At 37.4% G+C, this 21,517-nt stretch overlaps 1 protein-coding gene across 1 annotated transcript; it reads left to right on the plus strand.

Moving 5' to 3' along the window:
• Nucleotides 1-2,416: 2,416 nt before the first annotated feature.
• LOC146163425 (hydroxymethylglutaryl-CoA synthase 1-like) lies at nt 2,417-21,053 on the plus strand. Its single transcript, XM_083381144.1, has 8 exons — nt 2,417-2,718; nt 3,178-3,363; nt 3,724-3,849; nt 5,792-5,959; nt 11,137-11,305; nt 16,604-16,774; nt 17,259-17,497; nt 20,655-21,053. The coding sequence occupies exons 1-8, from the start codon at nt 2,463-2,465 to the stop codon at nt 20,819-20,821; spliced, it is 1,482 nt and encodes a 493-aa protein (XP_083237270.1). The 5' UTR covers nt 2,417-2,462; the 3' UTR covers nt 20,822-21,053.
• Nucleotides 21,054-21,517: the final 464 nt, after the last annotated feature.

Consider the following 21,517-nt stretch of genomic DNA (forward strand, 5'->3'; position numbering starts at 1 on the left):
TATGTTTTCCTTTTATATCTGTCCTGGTTAGGCTTGTTATTATACTTAATCCTAGTGACTGTAATAAAATGTGTTTGTGTTGATTACCAGGCACCACATCATATAAACCCATCTGGCCATATATTGTCGTTGCATTATTCTACCCTCAAAACTATTTATCCAAATTGAATCTGTTGCATTGGCCGTACAGGAACTCGGCTTCAGTAATTTGTTATCTGGTATGGTGCAACCTGTCAGAGACCACTTTGCCTTTTCCACCGGGCAGTCCGAAAGCATTGTACTTACTGAGGATGAAAGTTGAATATATATTTTTTTCTCACCGGAACGTATGCAAAATTTTGGAGATAGCATTACAAAGTTACGTCATAGCGGGACTAAAAAAAGTAACATTGGCAACCTTGGGCTATCGTTCGATGCGTTACACAAATATGCAACTGAAATCTTAGTTTAATTACATTCAAGATTTCAAGGTAAAAAAGTGCCATGACCAGGTAAAATTTATTTTTTTCCCTGTAAGGCGTAACTGCAAAATTTCTTTACGAAACGCCTTTCCGGGCCGTTCTGACCTACTTTTACAGCTGAAACTAATACTTTCCCTGCTAACAACCACTACCCGAAAACGGTTCAGTTAGATTATACCGTAATTACATTTTTAGCTAAACGTACTGATTGCCAACAAAAATTCGAAGCGACATTTTGTAATTATCCAGAATTTTGAGGTCTTCGAATAATTCATGCATCCAACAATGTATAAATAAGCAAATAGTACTCACCGTAATTTATCATAACGCGGTGGTTTTTCAACATTTCACGAGTGTTGGCTCTCAATTGTGGTCCACTGCTTAAGTTTCAAAAGGTTACGTCACGGAACAACACATTGAAGGTGTCTGAAGTTGAAAAACACAATTTGTGTTTCTAACAAGTTTGTAATTTGCATATGTTCATGATACCCTTCCTCGACGACTGCTCCGTGAGTCCGTGGCCTCTTAGAGGTACACAGGTGGCCGGGCCCTGGTTAAGAAATCCTTTAATGCGTAAAGCGTTCTGAATCGTGGTCTAAAACATTTTTATGTTTATTTACATAAAGTTTTCTATTTAGGTGCATTGCGATTAGATTTAGTCTCGTTGTCGTCCTGAAGTTGTCTACTTAAAAATGTTAAACTTCGCTTGCAATTAATGCTCTGCAATTCTAAATTGTGGACAAGTTTTAGAGGATCCAAGGCCGTTGTGTTGTTTTCATTAAATAATTTTGATAAAATAGCTTATATTTTTACCCCGATTTCTTCTTGAAGGACAGTTAGTTTGCAATATGTTACGTGTTCGGACTGTTCGGAGTTTGCAAATCAAAATATCACTGTTGTGAGAAACAATTTTAATACAATAATTAATTAGACATTTTATTTTCATGACAATGACCTGCACTGGAACTTAACTTGATATTTTCACTAATAACTTAATTTGAGTTTGATTAGTTTTGCAAAAAGATTTGACTAGAACTTAAAGTGATTTTCAAGATGACTTTTTGTGTCCCCAACTCAATTCGAAATTAAATGTCCATGCAAAATGCGGAAAAAAGGCGAAGCTACGGTTGAGTGAACTGTAGAGTAAACGCTTGTGATGTTGATGATGTGAATGGGAACACGCAGGTTAAAAAGTCGGGTCATTCGCCTACTGAGTGCTACGGTGACATGTTTGCCATATGATCTGGGTTATTTTCGGCATACTATTCGGTTACTTGCTGTGAAGGCTTGTCTTCTTATTTGCTTCAATACTCTCAATATAGTTTTTAAGGTTTTGACATGACTTAGTAAAATATTAAGCCTAGTCAAGTCCGCATTCTAGTAATGTGATTGACATCACTAGAGTTAACATTTAGGAATGTTATTTTAGGTTTAGTCGCTTAGCACGCAAGGTATTTTACTATTCGAATAGTAAAAGTTGAATTAAGGTTAGATGTGGCGGTACCAGAAAGTCGTGCTGTGTTCAGTGTTATAAAACGTTTTTTTGTTGGAAAAAGCGTTCTGACAAAAAATCAATTTATAACAGACGATTTTAGACTGATTAGCAAATTTATAACAGACAATTTTAGACTCATTTGATTCAAAGAAACTGTTAGATTTTGAACTTAAATCAGCAGGTCATTGGCAAACCGTTTTATTATTTAGTTATAGAAAAGTTTACAAAATTACTGGATATTTTTTATTAATTATAAAGTTCTGGTGTGATTTTGAACCGGTGTGCTTAAATCCAGAAATTGAGTGCTCCTTACTTTATTGGCATAAACACCATGAAATGCATGCAGATTTTGCCTTCACCCTCCCTAAATGGGATGTTAATTCTCTAAAAGCAAACCTAAATATTAAATTCTATAATTGTATTAAAAAAAAATGTATTCTATTACAGCTTTACTCCCCCCTTGTGCTGTAGTTTATATTTTTATTTGTAAAATAAGCAAATTCGTTATGCCGCTCTCTAATGGACTGGACCACAAACCCGTCAAAGATGTTGGAATTCTTGCAATGGAAGTCTACTTTCCTTACTGCTACGTTGATCAAGCAAAACTTGAAGAGTATGACAACATTTCTCGAGGCAAATACACAATAGGGCTGGGGCAAGAGCAAATGGGTTTCTGCGATGACAATGAAGATGTTAATTCCCTGTGCATTACTGTTGTCGCCAATCTAATGGAAAAGCACCATATAAGCTACAATGACATTGGTTAGTAATCTGAGTTAAAATGGCTGCTTGGTGTAAAGATTTTTATTGAAATCTCGAAGTAATAGTGATATTAAATCCCTTAAAGGTCACTAATCGAAGCATAAATGGAATTCAAGTTCAGTTATTTAAATTGTACCATGCCCATGAGTTATTACTGAATAAAAAGGCATGCATTATTTGGTGTCATTTAAGTAAATAACATATCGTGATTATAATATAATCACATTATATATATACTTAATATTATAAAGCCGTAATTTTTTTAATTATCTGAAATTCCATAAAAATATTTTGATTTTTATCTTACTTAGGGACACATGATTCTTTTTTGTTGTCAGTTCTTTTAGTTAACTTACTATTTTTGGTTTTTTTTTCTGACAAACCTATTTTATAATAGAAGTCATTAGAATCACTTACCAAAATTATTTGTTCTAAACTGTGTTTTTGTTTTGTTTGTAGGTAGAATGGAAGTTGGAACAGAGACGATCGTTGACAAATCAAAAAGCGTCAAAAGTGCAATAATGCAACTGTTTGAAGAAAGCGGCAACTTTGATGTTGAAGGAATTGACACAACGAATGCTTGTTACGGTGGAACTAGCGCCCTATTTAATGCTCTTTCATGGATTGAAAGCTCATCATGGGATGGTAAGATTTGAAAATATATATTTTTTCTTTGTTAAAACCAATATATTCAATGATATTTTCAATAGCAATATTCTTTGAAAATTTTCTGTAGTGCAGTTTGTCAAAACAATATACATGCAGGTTTTGCATATACTCATATAGTTTTGCAACAAACGTGATTTTTTGAGGTATTAAAAAGTAATTTGTATTGTCCCAGATACATAAATTAAGTTTAAAAATACACCAGATTTTGTAGCTAAATCAATAAATATGCCAAACAAAGTATACAGCCCAAGTAAACCACTCATCCCTTTTCCAAATCCCAGAACGTAGTAGAGAGTTTACAAAAATAATAATTCAATCTTCTGTTTATGTTCTCAGGCAGGTACGCCCTTGTTGTGTGCGGGGACATAGCGGTATATTCGCACGGCAATGCCCGATGTACAGGCGGCGCTGGATCCGTTGCAATGCTCATCGGCCCGTCGGCTCCCTTGGTCGTCGATCCAGGTTGGTTAACGTTAAAATTGACGAATAATTAACTGCCCAGTGCAGATACGATTAACGTACGTGTTGGAAGCTTTTTTGTTAAACGTAGACCCAACCTGAAATAAGGGCCCGAAGAAGACCTACACGATTTTAGTTATTTTGGAAATTACAGCGTCCTAATTTGGTTAATTAAATATGATAGGGGTACAGTTCATTTTGTAAAAGTCCCAATCTCGGCCTTTGCAGTTCGGGTGTCAGAATGTAACGGCCGGGGTTTGGTGTTTCGACAGATAGAGCACTGGCTTGAAATTCAAACTTGCAGCGCACTTAAATCACAAGTGCCGAATGATTGGCGCTCGTATTAATTTTTTTTCCTTGAATTAAATTGTCCAACGTTCTTCAGTTTAAAATCGAAATATCGGCGGTCGTGTTCGTTTTTGTTTTATATTTGAGAGCGAATGCACACGAGCGTGGAACACAGGCGTTTAAACCTAATCTAAAGCTATACTTCCGTGGAAATCAGGCGAACCAAACTGCTTTAAGTTAAGGAGCAAACCGCAAACCTGATCTAAAGCTATAAAACCTCCGCTCTTTGCATTATTGCAGCGCGTGACGAAAGCAAATATTTTGCGCTGCAAACCTAGTGCCTTGCCTCAGTGACGTAGGGCCTACGTAAGCAGTGCAGAAGCGTGCAAAGCCCGTTGTGTAACAATTGTAATGGCCGTGATGAGCAATCGATCGCAGTAACAGTAACATACTACTGCTGTTGCTACTACTACGAACCGTTAATCGATCACAGTTCTCGCAACCTACGCATTCGGATTCAGCCGGCCTGGAATGACCTCAGCTGCATCGTGATGACCACTTATTCGGCTGCGTATATGCGGCCGTGTGTAAGCGTTGTTTTTTCTGGTATACCATAGTCGTCATTTGCTGACGCTACCCACTCGTTGCTACTGTCTGCGTAGCGCTTTCTTTTGGCCTGTAGTAAACTCGTAATCATTGCTCGTAGTTTTCTCGCGTTAATCGATTCGGCCACGCAATTACAGGGTTGCCACAAAGACTTTAAATCTTTAATCTTTAAAAGTTTTTAAATGTTTTTAAATTGAATTGCACATTGAAAAGTCTTTGAAAAACTTTATATTTTTACAAAAGTGTTTCAATTTATTAAAAATGTTATGTGTTCAAGTTATGTGTTTAGAAAGTGCCGTTCATAAACATATATTTTTAATTTTGTTGACGTGACATTTACGCTGTTTTGAATTTAATTTCGAGAAACGTCGAGGGATTTTTCTCCAAGAAAGTCTTTGAATGTCTGTGGCTATTTTTCATAGATTTGTATGGCAACCCTGAATTAGGTAATTCTTATCTCGTCACTGGAAACACCCGGTTGTTTATTACACTAGCGGAAATGGCGTCCTACGGCTACATTATGCATTTTTAAACACGGTATACTGCAGTTAAGAGGATGATATCATGGTGTAAACAATTAAATAGACGAAATCGTCAAAATGTAAAGGAGCCTGTTGAAGAAAGACTTTTTCACATGTAAAACGAATACAGAAAGTATTTTAAAACTGTCATAGATAAAAAAAAAAAGACAGTTATAATATTTTTGAACTTTTCAAATATCTCTGTTTTGATTTTTAACATCGTGAGAAGGCACTGATTCTAAGCATGTACAATTGAACATTGTACATACTGCCAAGGCAAGCTGTCGAAAAGAAGTAAACATGGATTTAAATTGGGGTAGTGTACAGCGATATGAATTTACGTCTTCTCATTATGTTGATAATGAATAAAGATATATTCGATACATTCAACACGCTACGTCTTACAACAACCTCCAACCATTATGCTCCAAAGTTTTAATTATATTTCACCTGCCCCAAGATAAAACCGCGAAATTCGCAGTCAAAGCCTAAAAATGCCTTTAAAAACGCTATATCTCTTCTACTAACAGGTGTCCGAGGAACTTACATGCGACACGCCTACGACTTTTACAAGCCCGACCTAAGTTCGGAATACCCGGTGGTGGATGGTAAACTTACGGTAAAATGCTACCTCAGCGCTCTGGACGCCTGCTACCGTACCTACTGCTCCAAGGCGAACCGACTCATCAAGACCAAAGGTGGGTTAAGTTGTTTTCGTGGTGAAATGGGCTAGTGCGACGTTGAGGTTTATGGTGTAGGCGCCATGTTGTCAATGTGACGTTTTGCGTGGGCTTTTTTGTGGTTTTGCTGCCCACTGCAACAAAGAAGTCTATGCAAGATTTGTCTATATCGTAAAAAATCTTTATGGCCTTGTTTCACCCTCTGTCCATTTTAAACCTGGCCGATTTCCCACTAAAAAAGTGTTTTAGAAATACGAGCTAACACGCATTTGGCATTGGTCTAGGAAATTTGTTGAATATGTTGGACTTTTATGTCTGTACTGCCGTTTTACACGACGAAAACAATTTTTTTACGTCCGATAACTTCTTGTCCTTCGTTTTAAATTAAAACGCATAAAAGAACCGTAATCCTTTGTTTTCACGTTGACTTTGTTTTGCCGACGATGCCAACCGAACCTTGGCGGTCAAAGTCTGCTCTTGTTTTCGACACGGAAAGCTATTTTCACTAAGCTTTTCCGCTGAGTGGCCTTTCTTAAGCTCTGGACTTTCGACTGGTTCTTCCATAATTTGCCGTTTCAACCTAATCTAAACATCATCTGACATTCCGAAGTTCGTTGTGGTTTATTAGGAAAGGAGTCCTGATAGTTTGTTCCCAATGATTGTGGTATGTTCAGCGGAAAAAATTGGTGACGCATTTTTGTAAAACTTTAACGAAACCGATTTGAACATACCTGGGCAAACTAGGCCAAATATTATACATTTAAAAATATGCTGATTGCAGATTTCCTCAAAAATCTTTACTTGCTGGAAAGTTTTTTTTTTATTTATTGCGCATAACGACGTCAACAAAACAATTATGACGTCAGAAAAAACAAAAGTCGTTGCTTTAATGACGTCGTAATGGAAATTTTGTCCCTAGTTTGCCCAGGTATAATCTGGCCCGCTGCTCATTTTCAATAAAAAAAAAACAGTTTTTTTAGTATAATATTTTATTAAATTCATTACCCTCGTAAGCTCGTCACCTGTTCCTACTCTTACCAGCTTGTCAAAACAAGGACATTTAAAGATTCTTTAAAAGGAATCACACGTATTGTATTTCGAGTTCCCCTTTTGTAACACGGCCCACAAGACATTTTCTTTTTTTCATACCGCCCCGCTTTCGCAAATAATTGCCGACCCGTGGATTTGGAAATCTAATGTGCTTTTTCAAATCGCCGGTGCAATCCGGGTACCACCGATTTTTAATTTTACACTCATATTGCCTTTAATTTTTCTGTGTGTTTGCAATTCACCCTTTGTCTAACTAACTGATTCGTCTCATAGAAACTATTCGGGGAAATTTTATGAAACATCCGGACCAAATATGTGCAATTTTGCCTAAAAAATGCAGTAGTGCCAAGACAAACCTATTTTTGTTTTTAAAGGGCATTTTTAGTTTGTCTATTTTCACCTAAAACGGGCCACAGGTCTGCGTATTGATAACGCAATAAGTTTCGATCGCCCAACACCGTAGGGATTTTTGCCAAACTACGGTCAATTCAAAAAAATAATGCCAACGTCAGTTCGAATGAGGCGGAAGCGAAAGCATCAAGTACGCACTTTGTCGGTTTCGGGTCACATTGTCATCAAACGCCTAAAGTGTAATCCCCACTAAAAAAATTTCATCCGCACAAGTGCGTACCATCCCACGGGTTGAAAAGCACTTTTTTATTTTCATCTGGCATCACTATTGTCTTTAGTTATGCTTTATTATTCGATATCTCTTGGGACGTCATAAAGCATCTATGCTGTACTACCTGCTATCAGTGAATCGTTCGCATATAGTTAGAAAGTTGTTACATTATATTAGAAATAATCGTGAATGCACTAGTGTACTACAAGAAGGTTCCAGCAGGCAAAATTTTAGAAAAGTTAGGGAACTTCTATTTCGAACAGGAACATGGCCGCTTTAAAACGGCCGGCCTGGTTTTGTCCTTTGTTTTCTCACACCATGGCCTGATTATATTGCCCTTTGGAAAGCAGACTATTTTTATACCTAAACATGCAGCGAACATGATTTTACGGCGGCGCAAACAAAGTGGACCTTTGCCCTTTGGCCTTCGATCTTTTTGAGGCTTGTTAACGATCACCGTGAACAATAGGGGGCGTGAACATATGAGCTCGCGCTGTTCATTAACAAAACAATTACCATGTCACAACCAAAGCTAAACACCCACAAGACCGAGACGATTAAAATGAATGAATAGACCTGTTTCCGTTTCAAGTGTAAATATGTTTAACAATAGACAATTGCTTCTCAGTGGAAAGATCTACTACCATTTTCAGTATTTTTTTATTGTTTTTTTCCACTCGATTTTCAGTAACTTAAACAGCTTATATATATTAATTATATGCAACTCAAGTGTGAAAGTTTTCGTCTAATTTATTACAACACATTTAAAAAAAAGAATTTAATTGCATGTAACTTATAGTAAGGAATATACTAGACAAAAGTTTAGGCTTTCCAAACATCGACATTTATCATGTTTTCAAAGTAGATTGCCAGGAAATAATTGACATTTTATTTAAAACTAAGCATCGGTAATAGGCATATTTGAAAGTACGTTGTCATGAGCTTGCTTTACAAAGTCGACACGGGTCCCAATAAAGTGTTTCCTAAAATTCACATTGCTCGTACTACAAAAAGTGTTTCCTTAAGTTTACGTGCCTCGCACAAAAAGTGTTTCCTCAAATTTACGCGCCCCGTACAAAAAGTGTTTTCTAAAGTTTACCTTCCTCGTAAATGAAATGTTCCCTCAAATTTTACGTGCCTCGTACATAAAGTGTTTCCTAAAATTTTTCTTGGTCCGTACATAAAGTGTTTCCTAAAATGTAAGGTGTTTCCTAAAATTTACTTAGCTCGTACACAAAGTGTTTCCTAAAATTTAGGTGCCTCGTACATAAAGTGTTTCTTAATATTTTACGTGCCTCGTACATCAAGTGTTTCCTAAAATTTTTATTGGTCCGTACATAAAGTGTTTCCTAAAATGTAAGGTGTTTCCTAAAATTTAGGTGCCCCGTATACATTTCCTAAAGTTTTGCGAGCCCCTGTTTCTGGCAATCGTTTGCTCGCGCGTAACGTTTTCGGTCAGGATTTCATAATCCGTTTTGCATTCGTGCAGCAAACACAAAGAACCCGACACCAAGCAACCTTTGTACCCCGCCCGCCGTAGCGTGTTATTTTACCAGACTTGGTGTTTTGACCAACGACCGCCGATTCACCCGGACCTTTAAAAAAGCTAATTTATATGCCCGTTATGAAAACAAATGCCGGCACTGTGTTTTACAGCCACCCGTTTGTTTCTTTTTGTTTTTCTCCCCAAGCAGATTTTTGTCATTTTCGAAAACCAGACGGGACCACTTTTTCAGCAAACTTTTTTCGCCACTTTTAAATATCTTGGTACACAATGCAGGGATCTGTAATGTATCTTAACATTAAATATCTAATCCAAAAAGGTCGAGTAAATCGAGACCATCTTGCTAAAGACGTTTCGCTACGTACTTGTATCATTTTCAGTTAATGTCGCTGAAATATATCCAAACCATACATTTGAAAGGTGGAACGCAATTTACGTTAAAGTAATAAAACTGGCAAAGACGTCCGATTATGAGCCATAGGTTAACTAAAATATAATAAAAAAGCAATATATAGAAAGCAAGTTGTTTTTGGCGCAAAAATTAAAATACGTAATCCAATTTTATTAATAAATGTTTAATGAAAATTTGTAACTTTAACTAAAGCTATTTCAAATTTATTTCGATATCCTCGTCTGATTTCAGAATAATTCCGAGCAACTTCCTCAGAACACGCTGCAGTCGCCATTTAAATTTGATAAACCGTTCATATTACAACGACGTTCTATTTGCTGTGTAATTTCACTTTGCGAGCGCTTACGAAATCTAAATACTGAAAAGCTAAAGCTATATTCTAACCATCTTGAGTTTCTAATCGTTTAGGCTTAAAGCAACCTTCGGGAGTTAACCAGGCGTATCGAAACGTCTTTTTAAGATAATGTCGATTTACTGACCATTTTGACTTTGGTGTTCATGTTATCAAACCTCTTGTATGTGCAAAATATGTACTTTTGTGTACAAATATGGGCTAATGTGCACTACATAGGTGCCGGCTAATATGTGCTAACTGGTGCAGCCATTTCTGACTCGACACGTTTTTACGACGTGATTGGCGACTCACTGAATGGTTTGCTTGTCGACATGTAACGACAGCATGCCGTTAAATATATTTATACCCGTTTTGCTACACGCTGTTAGTTTATACTGATTTGTTGGCATCATGGTGCAATCATTCTTTTGCTGCAATAAGATGCAACGCTCCCAGTATATGATGCCGATTTTGTTTTTCGCGTTTAAGTGCGTTTTCCTTTTTTGTTTTATACCTAATAGCATTTTAGCCTTTCAATTTAAAATTTGTCAGGTTTTGCGAGGCAATAAACAGGTTACCCCATTGTTTCGGGTAATGTTTTATAACGTATAAAATAGACATGTGTGAATAAACATTAAAACGACTAAAAATACATATTCATTAGAAAACGGATTTTCCTTTCAATATACGACGATCTTGCCTAAGTCGTATTTAATTCAGTAGTATTTATGAGTTTTTCCTATTGAATAACAATTAAAAGTTTTAGATTGCTGTTAATCATATAACGCTTAAACGCATTCGTCTTAAATTTGAAGTAAATAGTCTTGTATTCACAAAGCAAGTGAGGCGACCGCTGATAAACATTCGAAAGTATTTAGAAAACGACTATAACCTTACGACCTTACGTTTTCCGTGTTTGGGTAAAAAGTTTTTGTATACAGTAAAATATATCTGAACTGCATTCGTCCCTAGTTCGGTGCGGATTAGATTTAAAATAAAAAACATTATCAAAAACCAAACAGAATTCCACGCAAAAGAAATGGGCATTTTGAACGTTTTGAATATATCTTTATTTATTTTCAGCATAGACTATTTGAAACGTTCAAAATTCTATACCAACATCTGGATTGTCTTTGATATTCTTACTATACGTCTTACTTACTACAACTACAACCTTTAACCATCATGCCCCCAAAATAAATCCATTTTTCCACAGAAATCATGAAATTCTTCTTGTCCTTTGGGTTCACCAACAAAAATGTTATTTTTTCAGGCGCTCCCTTCTGCCTTGCCGACTTTGACTATTTCGTCTTCCACTGTCCCTACTGCAAGCTTGTGCAGAAGTCGCTGGCCAGACTCACACTCAACGACTTTCTCAACGACCACGAGGCGCATTACGACGCTGAGGAACGAGCAGGATTCGAGAAGCTCGCAGAATACAAGTAAGAGTCTTCCAACGTCGATAGGGCCTTGTTTTTGGTCTAGTCTTAAAACAGGTATTCCGCTTGGAATTTTTACTGGAACCTTCTTCTCCACGAAGCCACTTTTGTCGAAGCTTTTCCCCCGAACAATAAACACCCTTTAGTTGTTAATATCCTGCTGCTACCAGGCATAGTATACTAAAAAAAACTTTTTCAGTTGGTATTCATTTTCTCCAATGTTTCGGCATCCTATGCAGAAAGCCTTACGTTGAATAAAATAAATAATTACCGGAAGGGCTTCTTTTTAATGCCCTCTATTTTTTTTAACTGTTTCCAGCGGCCCGCTTTTTTCTTTCTATAAATTCACAATCAGACGCCCTTGCCAGTAGGCGGTCCTCAGGCGAGATAAATGCTTTCTGCACTGTTTCATTTTATATGCAAAAATCTTCGTCATTTCGTTTTGGCTAGTTAGTTTTGTTGAGGGTGAGCCCACGGCCTTTTGGGGCAGTGTTTCGCTACCTAAAATTGGGTAGCCTTTGGTTTGGTTTGGGTCGCCAAACGCAGTATTTTTGTATGGTTAGATTTAATGAGATTGGTTCTGAAGAATTGTCTCCACTGTTTGAGAATATACACGTTGGGTGACGCCGCATTGTAGGGAAGGCACAGCTGTTATCGGCTCCCATTGCGCAATCAATTATATTGATCTACAAAAAACAAATATATTTTCATAGTCAAAAGTAAATATATTTGATTGAAGTCAATTTTGAAATGGGTAAATCCCGCAAGATTCTGAGCACTTATTAGCAATATAAACAGACAAAATTAAATAGCAAAATTTTACCTAAATTGCATATTTTCACTAAAGGTTTATTTTTAGCTATGCCATCTTTATTTAGACCAAAACTGTCAAACAGATAACTGTGGTGTGTGTTTATTTGTCATAACAACCAGTTTCTCATCAAGCAATACGAAGGCATGGCCCATGGTAATTAAATTCGCACGGATTAATGCTAATGTGCAATATTTTGTTTCCTTACCAAAAGTTTTGGCGAAGAGTTTGGATCGCCAAAGTTTTGCTGTTATATTTACACTTAGATTTTTGGATCGACGAAAAAAGGCCTAAGAAACACTGTTTTAGGATTACTGTAAGTGAGCCACAATCCACAGAAGATGGAAAAAACACCGGTCGTGGCCAATTGCTCTACATTGCGAATAGCAATACAGCAACCAGTGTTTAAAAAAAACGTTGCTCCAGTAAAAGCTATACATTGCGAATAGCAAGTAACTAACATTACTTTTACTGAAATGCGCGGTCAACACACCACAGTAACCACATACCTATAAAAGCTTGGCGCGTGAGTCATATCTACACTTGTGTCTGACGCGTCACTTCGTTTACCATTCATATTAATTGAATGCTGTTTTGCCGTACGAAATACTAAATGATATGATTCATGTGCCTGGTGAGGAATGAAGTTTTGTTCGTAACGTGGTAGTAGCTTACTATAGCTTTTTGATTTACTATATTGTGAATTTCTTTTTATGTGCCAGCTTTTCGCATTGGCCACCTGAAAAGATAAAACCGATTTTCAAATGGCCTCCTCGAAAAGTACCAGGCTATATTTTCTTTTCGCGTTTTTATGATTATTATTCAGCCGTGAATCCATGTTATAAAAATGTATTTCGATGCAATCAAGGGCGTTTCTTTGCAGAGGACGAGCATCGTCTTAGATTCTAATCTCAATTGACATGTCTAGTCTGGTATTTTGGGTGACCTGAGTTGTCGTGCAAACAAAGGATACGTTCAAAGACTCTTCCCAATTCTTCGGTAAAAATGATAGATGCAAACCTTGGCAATCGCTTTGCAAAAATTCTTACTAACCCTTTGAATCCTGTTTTATTCTTTTGTCGAGCTGAAAAAACCTTCAGTGATGCGAATAGATCGCGTGCCGAATGTTCGCTGCTAATTCAACCAACTTCGTTCTACACTTGTTTTGTACATTGAGGCCGCGTCGCGATGCTGCATTGTTGCGCTGCTGTTGCGTAACAAACGCGATTGTTAAAAAATCTCCGAACCTGTTGAAAGGCGAAGCGCAATTTCGTGCTCGATATTTTGACCCTGTTTTTTGGTAGAGTTACTCTATTTCAGTAAAAAGAATTTTGTAAAAGGTAGGTTCTGATGTAAAACGGGAGTGTTCTTTAAAATGTATTTCTGTTGACACCATATTGTAATGCTTCCCGTGATGTGTAATAAGCACTACTATTCTCAGTAAAATGTACACAAATAGAAGCTTTTTATTAAGAAATGAGCTGTTTTCCCTTTTTGGATCTTCCCATCAATTAAACGACTTTTTACAGCAAATTTTGACACAAATTAGCGATTTCCAGGAATGCAGTGCCCCCAGCTACATTTACAGAGTTCTGTCTTTAAAATTACGCTTGTTGAATTATTGGTTTACCCTAAGCCTGTCTGTATGGTTCAGTGGAGAGCAATACAACGTTAGTTTAAATCCGACATATTCTAAAATAACCCACCGTTGTACAGCAAAGTGCTAAAGCGGGGAAATTACAAAAAATCCCCGCATTATGCCGACAGCACTAAATAATCCCCTCATTTAACGTGAGGTCATATCTATAGGTGTGCGGAAATCTTTTTGCGGTATTGTCCGCTTGAAGTGATCGCTTTTGTAAAGGGCGCACCTCGTTCTGTATTGTTTGGCGTCCATTACATTTGCGCTTCCTCTGTGTAACGGGATTTAAGTATACGTTAGCTTGCAATGAACAATGCACGAGCGATACAGCACTGCGTTATAACCAAGTAACGACCGATATATAATTAATTAAACTGACGAGTCATGGCACGCTTGTAAGATCCAGTAGGTTATCGCGTTGTCCTTATGCCATGTTATTTTTAACACAACGTAAGATTTCGGACAACGCTACCTGCGTCTTAATCGCTACTAATTAACTACTAACTAACTACATAGAAGTTTTCAAAGTTTAGGTTAAGTCCTTTATTATATCAATTCATAATTTGCATTAACGGCAAGAAATATGTGACATTTAGTAATTATGTAATTATTTTCTGACCGAAATAACTCACAAAGTAGAACAACAATGTGTTGGTTGCTCCCTACGGCGACTTTCACCACGTTTTTAACTGGATTATCAACCTCAAAATTCACAGTGCAATACCTTAAATGCCTACCTTAATAAATCATGGGGTCCACGCCGCTATCAGACAAGCACCGCCACAACCATACTTAAAATTGCCGATCGGATAAGTTATTGTCGGACAACCCTAAATCAAACCGCTGTATGTTTTGTCGAAAATCTCCATTTAATTTTCAACATGGCGTAGCACAAGTAAACCGCGCGAAACAACAGGACCTAAACCGTCGTTGAGTGCTTAACATGAAGAGGTCAGTGCATTTCCGTTTAGGAGATATTTCACGTGCGAAGCCCTTTCCTACCTCACTGGAACTCTCTGCACAAAGCCAAAACGTGACCAACGACTTTAGAATACTCGGTAAAATCGTGTCAGAATAACGCAAACTTCGTCCACAACTTTAAAGCGTTTAGTTTAAATCGATTTGCTGTGGACTTACTTCTCTAAGGACGAGTTGTCTTGCTTTTATCGGGAAAATTAAGCCAGGCGGTTTCGCGTCGCCGTCATTTGAGTGACGTCTTTATAAGTCTTTATAAATATTCTCTATCTAGAATGTGGGGTGGCTTGTTGAAATAAAATATACAAAGAATGTCTTTAATAAATTCTTACAAAGTATATTTGGTGTTAGGCGTGTTTTTCCTTTTCTAATTCTCACCTATTTTTTTATTTGCATTTTTTAAGGATTTTTACCAACCCATGATCCGCTAATTAAAAAAACAATAGGTTTGAACCTTACTTGAAAATATATAAAATGATGTTATTGCATTTTGTTGTGTATGCCGCCCTTTAACCAGTTGTCAATCCTGTACCTTGATACATTGCTTATATGGCAGGTACATAAGCTGCCCACTTCGCAGCAATTGTCCAGCTGTCCGTTGTCCAGTTAGTGGACTTTGTACTCTCACTCAAAGAGGTTAACAACTTCCGGATTTTGCGTTTTTTTTTTTATCAAGTAACCGCCTGTTCGAGTGTTCGTTCTTTCTCCAAATGCCAACAAGTTATTTGACCGCCACATCGCCATTTATCCGTTGTTGAAAAACGTGTTATTATGTCGTTGTATTATCAGCGGCTCGTCTGCAGTTCTTGCTCCAGCGATGTTGTATGCAAAAATTAGGATCCAAAATTAGGACCGTTGGTAAAGTTAGGGAGTATGTATACAGGGTTGTCACGGAGCCTCTGAATGAGTTAATTTGCGTATTGAAAAGTCTTTAAAAAACCTTATGGTTTTCAAACTTCTTTTGATTTAATTTTCGTCCAGTTTAAGTTATATGCTAAAAAAGTGACGTTGTTTCATACCCATTACCCATACCTCCGGCCATAGCCATACCGGAGTTCGAACCTCATCGCATTTTTCTAATATCATTTATGGACAGATTCGGCGAGTCTGCGATGGCTTTCGGTGTACTAATGATACGTAAGCCGTAATCGTTGGTCAAAGAGCAGCTTCAGAGGGCTGGAACTAGGTTGCACTTTTTGAAGACAAACGTATTGAATTTTTAACAAGCATACGAAAAACCATACTTCATCAGGTCAAAGTATCAGTACTTGACCCGATGAAGCACAGTTGTGCGAAAGCCTGTCAAATTTGTCCTGTCGAATGCAATACAATTTGTCTTTATATAGAGCAGTGGTTCTCAACCAGGGGGTCGCCGTGTAGAATTAAAAAAAAAAATAATCATAAGAATTAGGCAATTTGAACTAAAAGTTTAGCAGTATAGAAGGAGCAAAAGCAACCGCCAGTGTAACATTTGTCTTTGTGTGGCTTTCGCTGCAGTAAACCAGCCGTTTTTATGACGTCACCATAAAAATTTTTCCATTAATGAATCAAGCGTAGCTGCAGTCAAACAATGTCTAATAAAAATGAATAGACGCTCAAACCAGGTTGCCAGATGGCCTAAAATTTGAACCAAAACCAATAAATTGTCCTAAGTTTAACTGCTGTGTCCGACGGTTTGTAAATCATTAGGTCAGTAAGCTTTCTGTCCCAATTTCGCCGAATTTTTTGGGGGGTCGCGCAACTAATCGAAAACTTAAAAGGGGTCGCGAGAACAAAAAGGTTGAGAACCACTGATATAGAGCCACCTGATTAGCCTATTTAGAATTAGACAAATACGTCCATTTACAAAGATATATGTGTCTATATCTTTCAGGTCGAAGACACTTGATGAGACGATCGGGGACCGGCCGCTGGAACAAGCCTTCATGGCTGCCAGCAAGGGACTTTTCGAGAGCAAGACCCTACCCTCCCTCACCCTGGCCAAGCGAGTGGGAAACATGTACACACCCTCACTGTATGGTTGTCTGGTGTCGCTGCTCATCAAGTAAGCCGTTTTTTGCCTTTTTCATGTGGTATGTTTTCGGGCGAAAATGTATTGCGCTTAAACCAGTTTAAGTTTAGCATCATCGGTCGGTACTGCGAAATTGGCTGAATCCTGGGAATTTTGTTCTTTTTTGGTTGAAACATTTTCGACTAAATATCCGACTGCCTAAACCTAGTTTACTAATTTGGCTAAAACTGGTGAAAACAAATAAAACTAATTGTTAATTGTTTTTAATACTGCAATGAAAACTTAATATCTAATTGTAAACTCAGTGTTAACTGTAAATTAACCACCTTTTATTTTGTTGCTTTTATTTAACCGAAAAATAATTTATTCGCACATTGCACCGTCTTTAGTAGACATTGCAATCAAGAGTTTTTAAAATCTAAACTTTGCCAAATAAATAACCTCGCAAAATTTTGTTAAAAAAAAAAAACATTTAAACTTTTTTTTAGTGTTTATTTATTTTTTATATTTTTTATAGCAAACCTTTGTCCGAACTCCGCGGAAAGCGAATCGGAATGTTCTCGTACGGGTCCGGACTCGCCGCGTCCATGTACTCGATACGAGTAGCAGACGACGCGTCGCGATGCGGAAAGTTCACTCCTGAACGAGTCGTAGCCGGTCTACTCGACGTTCGTACTCGACTCGACTCTCGTCTCTGCCTGGATCCGAGCGAGTTTACCGAGGTTTTGGAACGACGCGAGAAAACTCACACCAGTGGTGAGTAGTCGAGTTGATAGTTTCCAGGACGAGTTACGGGTTGGTTGGAAAATTTCGCCAGCAACTCGTCTGTGTAAAGTTACTATGGTATCCCGCCCAGTACTCGTTTACCTATAATGACATCGTTGGAAGATTTTCGAACGGGAGATTGTGCTTTTAGAGGACGGGTAGAAAGTTTATTGAAATATTCGAACAACTACAAGGCTTATCATTTCGATCTGTTCGGTAAAACTGTCGGATTCTGGTTTTATATTATAATATGTATTGAACAGTATATATAAATATGTTTGTGTAATTTGCCAAATATCTCAAGCCTACTGATTAGGTAATTGTATAAAATTATTAAACAGAATAATTTTATACAATTACTTAATAAGTAGGCTTGAGAAATTGTATAAAATAATTAAACTGAAATGTAATGCAAAAATCCTTAATTTTTCCAAACACACGCATCTCACGAAACACACTGACATGGATGCAAAGTTTAATTCCAGTAAAGTTGCCAGAACTTCAATCAAAATACAACATACCAATATGTAGGAATATGATATAAAGTCCAAACTCAGCCCTACCATTGAGGAATACGAGCCAAATATAAAGCGATTTCAGGGCACTTTTTCCTTATTGGGACTGATTACTGTAAGGCCTAAAATGGAAAATGAAATTCTGCGTTCAGACTTTATCGACTTAATTTGTCAACAAAGAAACTATAAGTTAATATTTACCAAAATCGGTGGTGAGCATTATAAAATGGTAGCCTATAGTTAGAAAAACCATTCAAAAACTAGTTAGGAATTGTATTCAACAGCAGTTCAGCTGTACTTTATCTTTAGTGTTTAAATACGCAGTGAATTTTAAATCTTAAAAATAATTATTTTATGATATTTAACGCAAAGTTTGTCAACAAATGTAAAAGAATTAAATTAAAAATTACTTTGTTTGAAGTTAATTTGTTTCCGATGTTTAAGGGGCCACCTGAGCCCCTAACTTAAATCGGCTTCGACAAATTATCGATTTTCATGTAAGCAAGGCTGGCAAATAAATAAAATTAGCCTACACTGATATTCTAACTAAAAATCGATAACACCACACATTAATAAAGGGAAATTGTTAAACGTGTCGAACTTGGCTTAAACCCTTTTAACCCCACAAGGAATGTCGCTTTGCATACGACGAGGAAACAGCTCAGATAAGGTTCCTGACGGTCCACAGACTGCAGCCGAACCCCTAGGACCCCTCAACCACCCCGTTGTCGCATTAACGGCCCAGCTGGCTGCAGATACGTGGCTATAAATAAGTTTTGTAAAGCGCTTGTCATCGTTCGTAAGCAGTTTGCGGACCTGAACGTGTTTTTCGACTTATCCAAACAACATAAACCACTCAATGTTAGACCCAAGGAAAGTGATTGTGTAAATCAGTATTAAAACAATGTAAGAGGTACGGTTTCATTTACAATGTTCAAAAACTACCTTATTTCTCAACCTTTTAGTGCTCATTGACAGTGGTTCTCAACCTTTTTTATCCCGTGGACTATTCTAGCCACTATTAAAAACTAAATTCGCCCAAACAGCACTCATAAACATGTTAACGTAGATTGTATGACCTCTGAGCTTTTTAGTCGCATTGTTAGTGCCAAATTGTGAGGAAATAACTTTGCAAAATGATATTTCAATGAAAATAAGATTTTTGCAGCAGTGTCTTGTTTTGTTTTGAAATGTAACTCGTGTCACTAAAATCTAAACAAAGCTGCTTTGATTTTTAACAAAAATTCACCACATTTTTTCTAACGAATTTCACCATTAAGTTGCACGCATTTTATGTTTTTCAATTAAATGTAAAAAAAGGCTTCATGGCAATAATCACCGCACATTTACTAATTGTATTTCTAGAAAATCAGTCCTAAAATTAAAATTAAAAAATATTTTCAAAGGAAATGTTCACTCACGGCAAACCGCGCATAGCGTTTGGTTGCGGCAAGGTAAAGGTTCACATCATTTTTACTGCATTAAAATATTCTTGCTATTTCAAATTGTGTTAAAAAATGAACTTGTCCTGTCGGCATTTAGTGTACACATTCCAGCTCCGTCAAGCAGACTTAAATTAGGGCACAATGCAGCTAATTTTAATTCTAACCTAATTTGTGAATTGCTTGTGTGCTCTATTTCCAGTTAATCTAGTTTAGACTTTACCCAAAATGGTACTTTGTCCAGCGGTAGTTTCGTCCCTCAGTCGAAACGAAAATATATAAATTAATACTATATGGTCGGAACGTCTTGTAGGTGATTTTACAGTTTAAAAAGTATAGCCCAGGGATGTCCGACCTTTTAACAGAATGGGCCGCAAATTGCCACTTTAAAAATTCGATGGGCCGCAAAACCTATTAAATTAAAGGGGGTGACGTAATAAGTTACGTCATTTCGTGACGTCATAAAAAACTTAACTTATAAACATCCGCTCTTCGAGAGACACTTGCAAATATAACTCGTGCGCAAATATGTAAGTGAATGTCAGCCAATTGAGTTTACATGCCGTATCATGCCGTGGTACGACAGTCGACATGTTTGGGCTGATATATTTTCTTAAAATAGTCCGCAAGAACACACATTTAGAAAAAACACACTTACTTAACAATGATGGTAGTGCAAGCGTTCAATGGCTGTTAAACCGCGGCATTCGAGCCAATTATATATTCAGAAAAGGCATTAGATTAGGTCTACATCAAATACTGCGCGTTTTACACATTTTGATGATGGTCGAAACAATCGTTTTAAATAAAGGCTACTGAACGTGAGAATAAGTGGTGGGCCGCACGTAAGTATCAGGTGCCGCAGGTTTGGACATCCCTGGTATAGCCAATCCTTAAAACGTATAAAAATTAGCACATAACTATACTTGATACTCACATTCTTATCAGAAGAAATTTCGATTTAAACTAAATTGCGATTGTGTATGATTTAATGTAATTCTACTTAAAATTGTGTTTTTTTAAGAATTCGGTATTTCTATTTTTTATCTAATTTGAGAAAACTAAAATGATCTAATTTTAATCGTAATCTAGTTTTAAAAAAGCCCAAATAAATCTAGTTGTCCAAGTTTGCCGTCAAGCCCACCCATTCCTCAATCACGTCCTTATTTTCCATTATTCCGTCTTTTACAGCCAACCATGATCCACAAGCGCCAGCCGACCGCCTTTTCCCCGGCACCTTTCGCCTCGACAACATCGACAAAATGTTCCGCAGGACCTACTCCCGCACGCCACCCAGTGGGGGCGCGAACGGCTTCGGCGAAGGCTCGCATGACCATAAGAACCACAACGGGTTTTGAACCGTCGACCTTCGGAACTCGCACTTACGGTTTTCTTCGCTTCTCAATAGGCGAATTAAAACGGCTTCGGTAAATCGCCCGGATATGCAGGAATCGCGACGGGTTTTGATCCATTGACCTTTGGAACTTATTAATGAAACCGGCTTTTTCTAACAAGCCGCACAATCCACTTTGGTTTAACCCTCAACATGTACAACTTCAGTCTTGGGTTACTTGGCTTTGCCGGGCATTAAATGTCCCCGGTCAGGCAAAAGAGAGCAAAAGGTCCTTGGCTAAAATGCTAAAGCAATTAAAAGTATGCACGTACAGATGTTTATGGTATATTTTTTGGGCAGTTTAAATCGAAAATTTCGCACAAAAACCTTCTCAAATGCCCGCAAGAAGACAAAGAAGTTTTCGCGTATGCCTTTTAATTTTTTGTTGTGATCCGCCAAAAAAACTATGCGACAGGTCTGTAGCTTTCCCAACTTGCAAACAATAGTTTTTCTTGAAACGCTGATCTGTTTTTTATTGTCATTGTGAAATTATCCCGTCTGTGAAGCTCAAGCTTCACCAGGCCACCCCTGATTAGACTATAGAATCCACTTGCAAATCTACTGCTTTCTTGCTCAAGCAACGGCTTTCCGTGGCTGGAATTTTGAAAGGGCTTCGAACCGCGCACGCGCGTAAATATATATATAGTGTTACGTTTTCATT

This window comes from Ascidiella aspersa, chromosome 2 (assembly GCF_963924565.1).
Source record: "Ascidiella aspersa chromosome 2, kaAscAspe10.2, whole genome shotgun sequence".
Taxonomy (NCBI): domain Eukaryota; kingdom Metazoa; phylum Chordata; class Ascidiacea; order Phlebobranchia; family Ascidiidae; genus Ascidiella; species Ascidiella aspersa.